Genomic DNA, 15,727 nt, shown 5'->3' on the forward strand with positions numbered 1-15,727 from the left:
ATGCAATACAGGAATACACTACTGTTTTTGTCTTGTTTTGTTAGTCATGTTTTTCTTGTGTTGCAAATTAGCTACGACTGCATTTCGTTGTGCATCCCTGTGTTGCATAATGACAATAAAAGCTATGAACAGATGAAACACCACATATTTAACAATACGGGCCAACGGCAGTATTTTTTGTTTGTTGGAAAAGTTTCTTGTCTGTTGCGGAAACGACGTTTTATTGTGAAGGATCTTAGCCGGACGTGTGATACCCGTAGAGCAGAGCAGAACAGCTAGCTTAGCATCGGTACTGATTTTCGAGCTTCGCAGTAACGTAGGACCCGTGATGGTAGAGAGAAAGCACTTCTCCGAGTCCCTTTAATATGCTCCCTGTTGTGGGGATAAAGACACCACTGGACCAGTCTCAACATGACCACCGGCTTCAGCTCCGGTTCCTGCCGGTTCGCGGATTATTTTGTAATCTGCGGACTCGACACCGAAAGCGGGCTGGAACCCGACGAACTGTCCGGTAAGCAATGCAGCCGTTGGAGGGGGGTAAATGTCGGGCTGATGCTGTAGCCAACACGGAAGGAAGGAAGCGGTGTTATAGCATAATGTCAGCGTCAATATCTAGCTTTTAACGTATCTTAACGTGCCCGTCGTTTATTTACTCGTGTGACACATAATATAGGTTGTTAACATCCTCAACGATCACACGTCAGGCCTAGCTCCTCTCCTCTCAGCCTGGCAAACGTTTGTGTTTCTACTCGATGAGGAGAGGATTACTGTTTGTGTCTCTTTAACGCACTGACAGCAATTTAAATCAAAGGTTGTCTCTGATTTGTATACTGTTTCAAATGTTGATTCTGCGCAGTCATGCATATTTAATGTGAGTAACACGTTTCTTACAGTACACTCAGACATTGGTGTTGGTTGATGATAATACTGTATAATGTAATTAACAGTGGCTCCAGCTGTCACCGGGTTATTTAGAGGAGGTCAGGTATCAAGGTAGCAACACACAGATGCCACACACACACACACATACACACACACATCCTCAGCATCCACCAGATATCCACATTCCTGCTTAGAAGGCACACCCTTCACAAACAAATAGAAATAGCTTTAAACATCTGATGGTCTTAGAAAGCGTACAGCAGGCTTTGACACACCTGGACCCTGTGTGTGATTCTGGGACTGGGACCCTTTCTGTCATGGTTTTACCTGCATGAGCATGTGATGAAAGAGAGGATTTACACATATCTGCATGTGAAACTGTGGGAAATTACAGCATGGCCACGGGGCTGTTTTTCATCCTCAGCTGACTCTTCAAATAATATATGACAATACACTGTAGCATCAGCCGGTATATACCAGGCTATATAAATGTGTCTATTGTTAGAGAGTTTGTCAAACCGTTAATACTGTGGTAGTAATGACTGTCAAGAATATTTATTCTTCCATGATATTTGATATTTCAATATGATCCGACAGTAGGCCTACGCAGTTGGGAATATTTCCAAACTTGACGTTGATTAGTGTTGGAGACTCTTGGAGACAACACAAGGGTTTACCATCTTGTGAGAAATGATAAAGACACTGAATCTGAAAATGCAACGTACAAAACTGCAGTTTTTAAGTTCCAAGCTAATCCCAAACAAGAGCAGTCCTTCTGTAAGTGACAGATTGGTGGATTGGAGTTTCTGGGGTTGTGTGACTAATACAGTGTGCCCAAACAGATGAACGTTTCGTAATGATGAATACACTTGAGTCTTTGTCTCCTTCAGGAGTCGTGACCGATCCAACATATCAGTGGAGGTGGGACTTGTGTTTGATAAATACTAGCTTTTAGGCTTATTACAATGGGGATTTGTGTAATTTAGAAATTTATGTAAATATCTGGCAAATAATGTCAGGGTTTCCAGCTCATATCCTCAGGGAAAACTCTAAATGTTGAAGGGAACAAACAGATCTACAAAGACCTCAAATGATCTACTTATCAATTGCATTTAAACTCAAATGTTGTGTATTTCACGTTAAGGAAAAAAACGAAATACTTGCTCTTAATTGACGGTTGAGATGCTTTAGTCAGGCAAATCTGCTAACGTGAGCTGGCGTTAAGCCTGTTGTGAGTATAAAGGTGTGAGCTCCCGTTGACCGGGTCACTGCTCCTGCTTCAGACAGCAGTCCAAACTAGTTCAGACATTTTTACTGATGTAAGAGTCTGGATCCCTGTTTTCAGCGTGATTCACTGTGACTCAGGAGGTAGTGAGAGGCTTGCAGAGTTAACGCTGTGGTTGAAAGAAAGTTATTTCCTCCTCAGAGCGATGACATAGACATAAATCCATATAGTCTTCAGAGACTCAACCCCTTTACTTCCTTTTTTTACTTCCTTTAAAGATTTAAAGTTTATTTGAAATGTACTAATGAGTAGAAGTTGAAGAACATGCCTTGTTCTGGTTTGAGTTGAGCACAGAGATGATCAGAGCACGCATAGATATATTATTGTTGAAGATGTTAAAGAGAGCGACTGCTTATGAAAATGTCTGCCTTGCATCAGTGTGAACAGAGAAAACACTCGTGTGTGATTATCTTTCATCAAAATGTGGCTTTGTGCCACGAGTTGCAGCAGCCCATTTTGCTGTGTGTCGGCCGATCGGACAGCTCGTTGTTAACTCTCTGACACTTGAATCATCAGCCGCGTGAACGCCATGTTCATTTTTTAAACATACTATTTAAATATGTTTTTATTTTTGTAAGATGTCCTATCGATTGGCTTCCCCTCTCACCTTTCAAATGGCTCCAGTAGCATTGAAAAAGACGTTTCCTTCTGTTATCTCTGTGATCATGGTTCTTTGAGGTCTCTCTGACGAGACATAAACACAACGGGTTAAAAGCTTGCTCAGAAACTGAGGCGCTGTGGTGAAACAGCACTGCTGCGCTTACTGCATGCTGCTGCTGTTTACTGTAGAGCGACGTTAGGGGCTTGCCCCTATCGACTTTCAGTCTAAGTTGTAGAGAGAGGAAATGGTGTGGAAATTCCATTGTTACAGGTTATGTCAGGTCTGCTATACCTAGAAGTTGTTTTGCATATATGCAATAACTCATGTTTGTGTCCGTTGGTGTGTCATTGTGCGTATTTTAATCTGTGCTGGTGATGGAGTATGTTTTTTTTAGTTGCAGAGGGTTCATGCTCTTCTTCACACAATACTGTAAATGTTTGTTAACTCGGATATCTGTCATGTGTGGGTAGATTAGTGCGTAACTGTATCTATGAAATATACAAACGCTCGCTTCAGCTGTAATCCAAAGTTTCATTTTAAAAAGCAGATACTAAGGATGGAGCCTTACTCACTTATTAATTATTGTAATTACTGAACAGACGACTGAACATTATTCAGTAATTATCGCCCTGCCCTTATGATTCTCACATCTAAATTATTTAAAGTAACCTTGCTTATAGGGGAAAACAGCTGTTGAGAGATACTTGTCATGAGCCAAATCAAACCACAGTATGTTCCTCATTTTTAATTATGATGCCATTGTCATTCATGTCCAGTGAAACACAAAGGAACCACCAAAACGTCCTTTAAGCACAGTGTTTTGGCAGCCCAGCGAGGGCCTGATTAGCATATGTATGACACTGCAGCCTCTCAGGCAGCTGAGGGCCACAAGTACACTCGCACACAGCCTCCACTTATTCAAATGCTAAATATCCTTTTGAATTTCCCAGGCAGCCTCTTTTCCCCCAATCCTGCTCGGCAAACAAATGAAGATGAATGACTCAATGTGAAAAGCTGGTTTTAAATGCATAACGTGGGCTTTCATGTTGTCACGCAGTTGTTTATTTATGGGCTTGTACAGGGCCTCCGGTCAGTGTTTTAAACGTATCGTGGACATTTTGAATGCACTTTGAAGACGCTCTACTAATGTCACAGGGTGTTTCTTGATTTATACACACAAAATTATTACAAACTCTGAAGCTGACCATTACATAAGCTCGTAGAAAGTGCTGGCTCACAGTAACTAATGATGTAATGACAGTGATGGAAGCTAAGGATTAAAGTGTAAGATCTGCAGCTTAAATCAGTTTACTTTGAGGTTCAGGGCAACTGGCTTCTTCTCAATGGCGGCCGAGGCTTATGGGTATTGTAGTGTTTACAGTTTGTCTGATATTGGTCTGGCTTCACAAGTAACATTGTGACAAATTTTGACATCATTTTCCATGAACAGGACAGGTTTTACTATACGGTAGTATGTATTATTTAATTGAATACAGGCAAATGTGCTTAATATTGCATTTCAGTTGATGGTTTACTATTTACAACAGCTGCTTCTTCGCGAAGATGGATTTGCCTCGACTTTACAAGTAGGAACTGACTTTGAGTGGCGTTCCTTCGTACTTCTTCTAGTAGCCTTCTGAGTCCTGAGTTGTCTGTAATGCAGCATTAGTAACACCTGTCCTCTTCCTTGTACCACAATGTACAATGTCTGCTGTGAAAATGACCTGTTTATGGAGCGAGCAACCAACTGCTGTGGATAAACTTACCAAAGACTCAAAGATTAAAGTATCTAATGTCTAAGGTTTTAGGTGTAAGACAATAATACATTACATTTGGCTAAATGGAGATCATGCTACACTGAACAAAAGTAAATGTGAGTTTACGAGTACTTTTAATCTTACACTTAAACTTCCTTCATGTTGTCAGCTTGGTGTTTCGTAGCAGGTTCTTTGGCAAGAAAGTCCTTTCCTAGATTATTTCTTATTTGCATTTCTGAATAAAGAGTACGATACTATAGCAAGAATATTCAGGTCCAATGCAGTTAAAGGCATTTGTTGACATATTGACCTTCTTCTATTGACAGTTACTTAACCGCATTTTGGTCCGGAAGCAACCCAAGAAATGGAAAGCTGGAATTTTTGGCAGCTAGCCTACAAGTGGTTACCCACTAATGTGAATGAGGACAGACAGCGATGTTAGTGTGACACTTTTCAGTGCCAGTTTAGAAACCTTTCCCCCACTGTATGGTAAAAAAAAACGCATATTGTTTCTATTAGGAGTGCAAGCCGTGAAGGCTGAGAGTGAGCCGTTATGTCCCGTCAGCGCTGGGTCAACAAGTGTTGATGTTTTTTGCTTCTGAGATATTTTGAAGCCTTCACCAAACTCTGCTGCGGTCAGTCAAGTGGCGTCGTGCAGGAGTAAAGCTTTCCAGTCTAGAGAGGTACGTCCGTTAGTGTGTTGAGCCTCGTGGGCCGTGCTGCAGGAGGTGTGAGGGAGCAGAGCTGTGGGTGGTCCCTGGCTTACAGGATGAGGGAAGACGGCGAGGAGCCAGAACTCCGTGACGCTTCACTCCCACGGCTACCGGTCCACACGCTCATGGCATCGCAGTCCATTTGGTTGGAAAATTGACAGATCAAATAATGTTTTCAGTCACTGTAGAGTTAGTCGGTGCTTATTTAGACGAGGGCCTTCCCCGCGCTGAGGAGCTACCTTGTAATTGGCACTAATTAGCAGGTGAAGAGAAGGAACACCTGTGCAGCCGGAGTCAGCTGACCATCGAGGTGTACGGGGATGACACCACTTTGAAGGGTCATTTTAGTTAAAATTAAAAGAGATATATCTGTTACATCACAATAGCCATCTTGCCTTTCCAATTTCTTATATATGATTTAGTTTTTCTTCTGTCATTACAATCTCCTTTTCATATTACATTCAAGTTCAATTCTTGATTTAATTTGAGTATATTTCCTGACTTTCATTTTCCATTTAACAATGTTCATTTGTCATTTCAACATCTAATTAACTTTTTACTTCCCTTTTTCATTCATCATTTAATCATGACCTGCTTTGGTTCCTGCGGAGGAACTTTGTTGAATTTCTCGCCACCGTTTACGGTCTCTAACTAAGGCAGTTCCTCCAAAATAGTTTAACAGCCTGATGGTAGTACGATAATCATTTATTTGACATTTTCTATTTTCTTTTTTTATTTTAAGTCTGGGTAGAATTATTCTGCGTCATACATAACGCTTCTGTAACCGATAATTGTTGAAGACGTAATCGATGATTGAAGAGAAGGTGACAAACCTTAGCGTCGTGTAGACTTCTTTTATTTATTCGAAAGATAATCATAACAGTCGTCTTGAGTGACAGCACAAAGGACACCTTCAGTTAAGTTATATTCTTATCATTTAGTAAATGTATATGGATTTAAGCTTTGTAAAACACTGTCATGCTCTCCTTGTATAGCCTGTTAGACAGGAACGTTTGGTACTTGTTTCCTGTAATGTGCTGCTGGCATATGCTGTGATAATTACTTTGTGTTTTTAACAATCAACAGACTTTCCTGTGGTAGTATAGAGTTCTGCTGTGTGTGTGATTTGACATTACTATTAGCTATGATGCATGATAATGTGATTACTTTCAAAGAATTGGTTGTTTGTCGGTTGAGTAAAACATGTGTCCTGACTTCACTTTGTCCTGACAGAGTTTACAAACATCATCTTTGCACTCAAAGCATTTTTATCCTCTTTGAACAAAATAAAAAAGATTTATATGCCTTAAAGATGGTTATTAAACATTAATTCTGGAGCCATCAAAGCTGCAAAAACATTTCAAAGAAATTATAAGGAACTGGATGATATTTCCCCATCCCCACTAATCTTAATAATCGTCTGACATACATCATAAGTCCTGGCGTAGTTTCTCCACTTTGGGCAGTTTAGATATGAAAGTAACCAACAGATTAAACCACTTAATCCTTAAAACTCTTTCTTCAATTAGGATTCTCAGAAAATGCTTTCCAAGATTTAACATTTAGTCTTGTTCAAACAAATGCAACAGAGAGAATGAATGTAATCATCAGGGAAGAGAGTTGAGTTGTCATTTCTTAAATCATATTATAAGTGCACTAAAAAATAGATCCTCCTCAACCCCTAACTAAGTAGGTCACATCAGCCTGAGAGCAGCTTTACCTTGACGTTGACATGGTCTGACGAGAAAAGAGTCGCTCACATTTGGCTTTGATATGCTGCATGAATGCGTGTTTCTGCCAGCAGGACTGTTTCCTTGTTGCTTGGCAAATGTCATGCACGGAGAGGAAACGGCAGAAAGCATTGCCTGGTTGCATAAAGGTTCTTCTTAAATGTGAAATGTTAGATAATCCAGCCTGCAGTACAAGAGCAGCCGTTCACTCAGTAAACCTCCTGACTGTCTAGTGATGCGTACACACTTTTGAATAATTAGCCACACCGTGAGATGTTTAGTCACCATGTGATCAAAAGGGCAAAATATTGAAAATGTATCGAAATGTCACATTAGTCCTTTGTAATATGTTACTCTACATACCAGCTTATAAATCATGAAGTATGAGTCTATCACTTCATTACTCTACATTTGTCTTTATTGTCAAAAAACTGTACTCCCTGTTTAGTGCTAATTAGCAAATGTTACTAATGTTGTAACTGAGATGCTAAACATTATGCCTGTTAGAATCAGCATGACTGCATTATCACGTGGGCATGTTAGCATGCAGACATTAGCATTTAGCTCCAAGCATCACCGTGCAGCCTCACAGCACTGATGTCATGGCCGTGGACTCTCTGTGGGGACAATGCGATCCATATCGGAGCAGTTATGGATTTGCATGATCTCTCTCTTGAAGAAGAGGAAACTACAACACACAGAAATGCTGCGTCCTTGTATCAGCGTATACCCTCCTGACAGAGACGATGATAATGTGTCTCTCAGAGCAGACAGCTGTCAGGAAGTGTGTGTGCACACATATTGAGAAGTGATGCCCGAACCAGACTTTTAATTGCATCTTTGTTTTATTTGTTGTGTAGCTTTATGCCAGTATATAGAGGCTACTAAATTCAGAGATGGGGCCAGAGGAAATTTGGCGGGGGCAGATGAAGGTAACCGTCCCACCACACACACTCCTCCCCCTTTTAACCCGAGCTCAGCTTTAACCCTTCAACCTTTCACCCGGCACACCTTGTTTTTTTTTACTCGGCAATCCCTTTTTTGTTACTTTAAATTCCACGAGTTTCCCAGTTATTTTCTGCACAGGTGTGGGGACCTTCTTCTTCTTTTTTTTGCGCTCTCTGATTTTTCTTGCCCTCCCTCCCTCCCCTGCCTCCCTCACATCCTTCAGCAGCAGCTGAACAATGAGCTGATGTTTGACAATCACTGCTTCTGTTTCTCTCTCTCTCTCACACACACACACACACACACACACACACACACACACATCCAGTGCTGCCTGCGCTGGCATTGCTTGGCCAGTGTTTACGCTCCCCCTACATTCTGAATGACTTTTCAGTGCTGCCTTGGTGTGTGCATCACTTCTGCTTTCATTCCGGGTTCAAATCAATTTGTGCTTTTTATGATTATGTTGTGTGTTCCTTTTGTATTGCCATTAAAGCTGTCAAGAAGCATTAAGATCAATAAAATACATCATCTGTTTTGGAGTATAAGATGCATCCTTTTTGAATATTTTGCAGATGACAGCTTTATATGGTGCAATACAATCTTCCTCTCGAGACAAATATGCTGACTTGCTCTTTTCTCTAGAGTTGCGCCTGCCACTTTAAACCTGCTTCTGATCAGATTGTTCTTCTGCTCCTCCATCCTCATCTGGAAACTCTGGCTAACTGTTTGTCTCCTTGTTTTTGTTTTTTTGCTCTCTCTCTCTCTGTTTTTGTTTCACTTTCAGGTGAGAATTTTGAGCAGAGTCCATTACGGAGAACTTTTAAATCCAAAGTCCTCGCACATTATCCAGACAATGTCGAGTGGAACCCATTCGATCAGGATGCAGTTGGCATGGTATGATCTCTACACTCATTACCCCTCATATCCTTTAGGAATAATGGCATGGCTGGGAGACAGGGTTGAAATCAGTACTACAAAAGTAATGTGAATATTTTATTACTTCCCTCAACCCTCTGATGCCTTTTCTCTCCGTCCTATCGCAGCTCTGTATGCCGAAGGGTCTGGCGTTCAGGACGCAGGTGGATTCCCGGGAGCCTCAGTTCCACTCCTACATCATCACCAGAGAGGACGGCTCTCGGACGTACGGCTTTGCCCTCACCTTCTTCGAGGAGGTGACCAGTAAGCAGATCTGCAGTGCCATGCAGACTCTTTACCACATGCACAACGCAGAGCAGTATGACATCTTGCACACTCCCACCTTGCCGCCGGGACCGGTAGACCATCGACACCAACACTCCCACGCGCGTCCCGTGCTCCACGCCGCGCCCGCCATCTCCCGCCTGCAGCGCTTCAACTCGTACGACATCAGTCGCGACACTCTGTACGTGTCGAAGTGCATCTGCCTAATAACGCCAATGGCCTTCCCTCAGGCCTGCAGGAAGGTGCTGCAGCAGCTTCACCAGGCCGTGTCGTCCCCCCAGCCTCCACCCCTCCCGCTGGAGAGCTTCATCTACAACATCCTCTACGAGGTGCCCCTGCCACCCTCCGGGCGTTCCCTCAAGTTCTCAGGCGTCTATGGGCCCGTGGTGTGCCAGAGGCCGAGCACATCTGAGCTGCCACTGTTTGACTTTGCCATTTGTGAAATGTTCCATCTGCTGGGGGTGGAGAATGTTCTCCAGCTGTTCACCTGTGCCCTGCTCGAGATGCAGATACTGCTCTACTCGCAGCGTAAGTAGACGTCCTGCTACTGCTCCACTCGATGTCTTCATGTAGCCTCTAGCATCCTGTCCCACAGCGTGCATTGATTACAAGTACCTATGCATCTTGCATTTTAAAAAGCAAATAGCCAGGCTAACATGACATCCTGTGTAGTTTGGACACGATTCATTAACACCATACATGTTTCTGACGAGCTGGAAGCAAAGAGAAGTTATGCTGTAATAGCTGTTTTTTTGAGAAGTGAGAGGAGATGTGATCCTTTTAGTAGAGGCTGTCTCAAGAGATGTGTCTGCCGCTGGGAGACATATCAGGGTCACGACATAAGACGAGATATTGTCTGGGGACCTGGTGGTTACATGCTGCTGTAGCTTCAAGGCTTTCCTCCCTGTTTGTACATTTTAGATGGATGGAAGGAGGCTGGAATTGCTATTTGTGCAGAAATGTTGTTTCATAATAGTTACAAGACGAGGTAAAGAGCCGGCTATCATAGAGTGGGGGGGGGGGGGGGATATTGTTTAAAAAATGAGCCCACATTTTGAGACGGTCTGGATGGTTGTTACAAAGGAACAAAAGCTGTGACCTTAAGGCTAGGACACATGTTTGATATGCATTGCGCTACTATTATCCAAGAGATTACATAACCTGTTGAGTGTTTCCATTAAAGTGATGCAGTGTGAGGACCAGTCTGTGTAAACGTCGGCCCACCTCCCCCATCACAGGCAGCTCTACCTCACATTTAAACGTGTGATCTTCATCTTTTGTGCACATACGAGCTGGTCGGCTGTGCAGGCCTTTTTTTGGTGATTCATCCTTTAAGGAAGCGAGAGTCTTGACAATCAGTTACTGCATTTTATAATATATATTTGATAAAATTCCTGTGTGCGTGTGTGTGTGCGTGTGTGTGTGTGTGTGTGTGTGTGTGTGTGTGTGTGTGTGTGGAAACAAGGAAATCATTTAGGGATGCTGGGTCTGGTGTGGTGATTGGATCCATTACAATCCCAAGAGAAGGCAAATGGTTTACAAAATGCCAGGGGCCGGAGGGGGAGCTCTTAAAGGGGGGGGGGCTGTGGTGTTGCTAGGCAACCCAGAGACAGTGAGGATGGCAGTGATGCAGGATGATTATTATTGGTTGGAAGTGACATCATGCCTCTTTTCTTCCCCCCGTGAGGCTGATCACTGCAGAATGAAGGGTGTTGTGTAGAGTTAAGCCCTGGCAATCTTCCACTGGGAAGATACGAGGGCTTGTTTGGAAAAGACTCAAACACACACACACACACACACACACACACACACACACACACACACACAGAGGAGAGGGATGCTCTGCAAATAAGGAGACAACCGTGTGTGTTATATGCTAAATATAGCACAGGAGTTCATACTTGTGATGTAAGATGAATAAAAAAGGCCGGTATTTCTTCTGTGAAGCCATAAAAGAGAAGATATTCAAACACTATCTGCTGCTTCTCCCGTCCTTCTCAAACGGGAAGCTCATGACGTGTCAATCACTGTGACACACTACAGTTAAGCCACTATTATGTCTTTATGTGATTTGTGCAGTCGAGATGGACGTGAGATCTGAACGGTTACACGACACACATGGAGCCACAGAGAGGCTTCATCTGAAGTGAAGTTGAAAAGCACAAATTAAAAGCTGCACAGACGATCAATCCGTACTTATTTAACTTAGCAAATTACTCACTACTTTTATATTACTTTTTTTGTATTTCAGGGAAAAGTAACTATATTGTGCCAACTTTTGTGATTCTAAAACCCTCTGTTCTTTACGTTTTTTACATATACACACAATCCTCAGACTGAAAGGGAAATTGATTGTGTTTAATGCAATAACTGAATTATTTAGTTTTGGCTAAAGCTGAACGGTTTAGTCGATTAGTCAATCTATTTTGATGAAAAAAAAACGTTTTCTGGCATTACTGCCTCAAATGTGAGGATTTTTGCTGATTTGTGCAATGATCAAATCATTATATTCAGTAAATCTTTGTTTCTTTTTTTAACTGTTTGGACAAAACAAGAAATTTGAAGACGTCACCTTGGGCACTGGGATATTGTCGTGGGTATTTCCTGACATTTTAAAGACCAAACTATTCATTGACTAATCAAGAAAATAACCAACAAACAAACAGCTGCACAACTCAGAGTTGAGAGTTAAGATCTGCAGCAGTTTCACTTCTGCGTGTTCAGTGTATTTTTAACTGCATCATTTGGCACTCGGTATGTAAATTTAACCGTTCAAGCATCACTTCAAGTCTAAACTGCGACCAGTTCTCACTGTGAACATTTATATATGCATCTGTGTATAGAAGCCGAGTACTTGACCCTTTGTGACCGGAGTTAAAGTGGATTCTTGTTCAGGTGGTCTAGTTTAAGAGCAGACGGGTGATGTTAGTATTCTTGTCCCCATCCTGGGAGAGGAAGCCTGCTGAGAAAGGGGGATGATGGGGGAGGCCCGGGGTGAGAGTCTCTTCTCATGGACCAGCACATGACCAAATGAAGGAATGGCATTTATTTTGGCACCATAAGCGGAGAGGCAGAGCTGCTGCCGAATGTGCTAGAGGTGTCAACAGGAATGCAGATGAGGAAGGCTGGACACATATTTGAATTCACACCAACCCTGAACACGAAGGAGTGCTGCTGTGTGGAGTCACGACAGAATAATGTGACGTTAGCTGTCGGGCCGGCTGACTGCTGCTGTGTCGCTGCTCATTGAATCCTCCAAAGGACGCCGGACACACCGGTCCTTCAGAGGACGTCCTGCTCAAATGAGATGCTTGACCTTTCTTTATTATGGGACAGGCCATATCGGCGTGCTATGACATATTTGGTCTATAAATGTGGGCTTCTGGAGATCCACTCCCTAAATTTGCATGCAGCTTGTGGCTCATTACAGCTAATTACTTCAAGGTTGGTCATTCATTTCCGCTGAACTCCCACATTTACAGAACAGAGAATACCAAAGACAACCAGACTAAAGGGTTAACACTGGAGGAGGGTTGGGTGTTTCCTTTTGTCATGTCATGTTAGTCCACTTTGTCTCCACACTGTGCTCTTCCCACTGAATCCTGATTCAAACACAAACACTTTCAGTCACGTTGTACTTTGCCTCAACCCATCAGTGCTATTGCAGCAGAACAGAAGAGCTGAGGCATAAACAGTGTAATCCTATTTAGATAACATGTTGCATAACTGTTCTGCCATATGCTGTTTACTGGCACAAGTGTTTTGGAGGATTAAACAACATAAATCATGAGTTTGTCTTACAATGCACTTTAATAGTTCACTATAATAATAGAACAATGATATTAAGATGTTATGAAGACTGTCCACATGAGCAGTGCAGAAACTGAGTTCTGCCCTCTGGGTTTCAGTCCTCTACTCTTGTTCAGTAAATGTTGACTTTATAAAGTCATTAAATAGGTATGTGCTTGTGGTGATTTTGGTGATTGTGCAACATGTTGGAGCCTATATGATCAGTCAGAATCATTACAATCACCAAGGCTTCAAAGTAATTATCAAGTCCGAAAACCCTCAAATCTGCTCTGTATCCACTGCTGGAACATATCATAACCATTGTTCTCTTTTTTTACGTGTACATGAAACAGATTACCAGAGGTTGATGACGGTGGCAGAGAGCATCACAGCCTTAATGTTCCCCTTCCAGTGGCAGCATGTGTACGTTCCCATTCTGCCCGCCTCCCTCCTCCACTTCCTGGACGCTCCTGTGCCGTATCTCATGGGCCTCCAGTCCAACGGACAGGATGACCGCACCAACCTGGAGCTGCCACAGGAGGTACAAACACCACCTAGGGCCTTCCTACAGTCCAGCCATGGTGTGAACAGTATTCTAGATCCTCCCACATCTATTTGTCTCACCTCTAAAACACAGATTGCAAATCAACCTTTGCATTTGTACTTGCTTTTGTCTGGTAACAAAGCAGTTTAGTAGGTTGTTACTTTGGTGTGAGAAGACAATCTGGATTTTAGTGAATAAATCCCCCCTTGTCTTTATTTTTCTTTGGGCACACTAACATGCACACTTCATCTCTGTCAGTGTTTTTATTTACAGTTGAATTATTGTCATTCTTGCATGGATAAGGCCTTTTGTTGTTCTGCTGACACAAGCCATGGTGGACAGTTTTTCTTCTTATTCCTCCTGTGGCTGCATTTTTAAGCACAGTCATCAGTTTGCTAATTAGGAAGATGTTTTTTTTATTTGCTTCACATTTCACACACGGACAGAGAAAGTGTAGCCTGCTGTCAAACATGTCGGATGAATCTGGAGGCTGATGAAGTCTCAAGGGATATACAGTTAGACGTGTTAGACCTGTTGGCATTAGCTCAGTATGACTAGTGGCACCAATAATGTTAGTGTTATACCTGTTTTTGTGCATTAAGCTCAATATATTCGTTTTGTGTTTTCTCATGCTTAATTATTTCGTTCCTTGTCTTTATCTTTATCCAGGCTAACTTGTGTTTCGTGGACATTGACAACCACATCATCGAACTGCCAGAGGAGTTGCCCCAGTTCCCCAACAAGCTGGAGTTCGTTCAGGAGATCTCAGAGGTACTCATGTCCTTTGGCGTGTCTCCAGAGGGGAATATTCACTCCAGTGACAGCCAGGCCAGGTACCGCAGCTTCCGATCTGTCGACATGGTCTCTGACAAGCGCAACGGCAACCTGGCCTCGCCCCTCAACTCCTACCTGCTGAGGGAGAATGAAACTATCGCCAGACTGCAGGCTCTGGTCAAGAGGACGGGTGTCAGCCTGGAGAAGGTGAGAAATGATGTCATCTCGACAATTAAAAGTGGGCTGCACAAATATATAATTAGACCTGGTGGTTGTTCCTGGAACTCGATCTGTAAAACAAATTTTGAAATTATAGTTAAATATTTTCTATAATCAATGCATTCAATGTAAAGTCAGCCTTGCAAAAAATAGTTGCAAACCATATTTTGCCAGCTTATACATTATGTAGGGATGGCATGATAATCAATATTGCTGCATGAACTGCAAAGAAACATTTATTGTATCATAAGGTTATTACCATCTTTACTGCAGTAAGGGACACGGAACAAAAGGGGGAGCCCTTCTGTGCTGGTGCATGTTGTTTACGTCTGAGGTTTTTCATAAAATAATGTGTATATAAAAATAGAAGACAGATATGTTAAGCTATTTTAATCGTGAATGTACGTAGATCCTCATCATTTTTGAGTAATTATGGAGTTAATATGTATACTGACATATTTGTCTCCAAGATAATCGTATTGAGATTGCTCAGTACCTCCCATCAGTGTTTTGAGCATCACGTTAATAGAACAGGTAGCTGACACAGTGGAGTCTGGAAGATGTTTTGCTATCCATCCAAGAGACTTCATCAGCTCAGAACATCAACTCCTGCTGCCTTTGAAATGCTGCTTTGATTGTCTCACAGCTCAGATGACAGAAACCCCCGTAGTTGGCTCATTTCACTTGAGTGTCTTACAAACGATGAAATACTCTCTCGAAAGACTGATGGATGAGGAATAAGCTGCTAATTAGAGAAAGTCTCTGTATGTGCAGCCTAATCAGCTTATGCACTAGTGACCAGCATTGCTTTCCATGAACGGATTAGCTCATCGTCTGAGGATAGCTTCCCCTCCCAGCTATGAGGTCAGACCTCCCTCATAAGTAATCTTATCTAAACTCACTGCTGAATTTAAGGGAACAAAGCAGTGATTGAATAGAATAGATTATTGGGTCACGTCATTGGATTGGGTCTTTGTTTTACAGTTAGTGGTACTGCTCTTTGTTATTGTAGCCCCCCCCCCCGGTCTGGCACCTGTCCAGCTGACCCACTGACATGCTAAAAAGAAGTCCGTTTGCTTTGGATCATGAATCAAAACAGATGACTTCCTTTCCCATAACCCTGCTGCTTCATTGGCAGCGTCTGATAACAGTCAGACTAGATAACATGAAAAACACTGTTCTGCTCTGACGTCTTTCTCACACACTTTTTCTTGTTTTCTATCCCTTTCTTTATGTTGGTGTGTGTGTGTGTGTGTGTGTGTGTGTGTGTGTGTGTGTGTGTGTG

General features: G+C 42.4%; 1 protein-coding gene across 6 annotated transcripts in view; it reads left to right on the plus strand.

Moving 5' to 3' along the window:
• The first annotated feature begins 279 nt into the window (after window positions 1–279).
• dennd5a (DENN/MADD domain containing 5A) overlaps window positions 280–15,727 on the plus strand; it is a 28,199-nt gene continuing 12,751 nt past the window's right edge. For 4 of the 6 annotated variants that reach the window (XM_031846215.1, XM_031846216.1, XM_031846219.1 and 1 more), the window contains exons 1-6: window positions 280–511; window positions 7,829–7,900; window positions 8,701–8,810; window positions 8,960–9,644; window positions 13,259–13,446; window positions 14,119–14,430. In XM_031846215.1, coding sequence (XP_031702075.1) covers window positions 412–511; window positions 7,829–7,900; window positions 8,701–8,810; window positions 8,960–9,644; window positions 13,259–13,446; window positions 14,119–14,430 — 1,467 coding nt within the window. In that variant the 5' untranslated portion in view covers window positions 280–411. The remainder of the gene's footprint in view (window positions 512–7,828; window positions 7,901–8,700; window positions 8,811–8,959; window positions 9,645–13,258; window positions 13,447–14,118; window positions 14,431–15,727) is intronic. The other 2 variants (XM_031846217.1, XM_031846221.1) reach the window with 1 other exon arrangement.

The sequence above is a fragment of the Anarrhichthys ocellatus genome, unplaced genomic scaffold (assembly GCF_004355925.1).
Source record: "Anarrhichthys ocellatus isolate YVR2014 unplaced genomic scaffold, GSC_Weel_1.0 scaffold6, whole genome shotgun sequence".
Taxonomy (NCBI): domain Eukaryota; kingdom Metazoa; phylum Chordata; class Actinopteri; order Perciformes; family Anarhichadidae; genus Anarrhichthys; species Anarrhichthys ocellatus.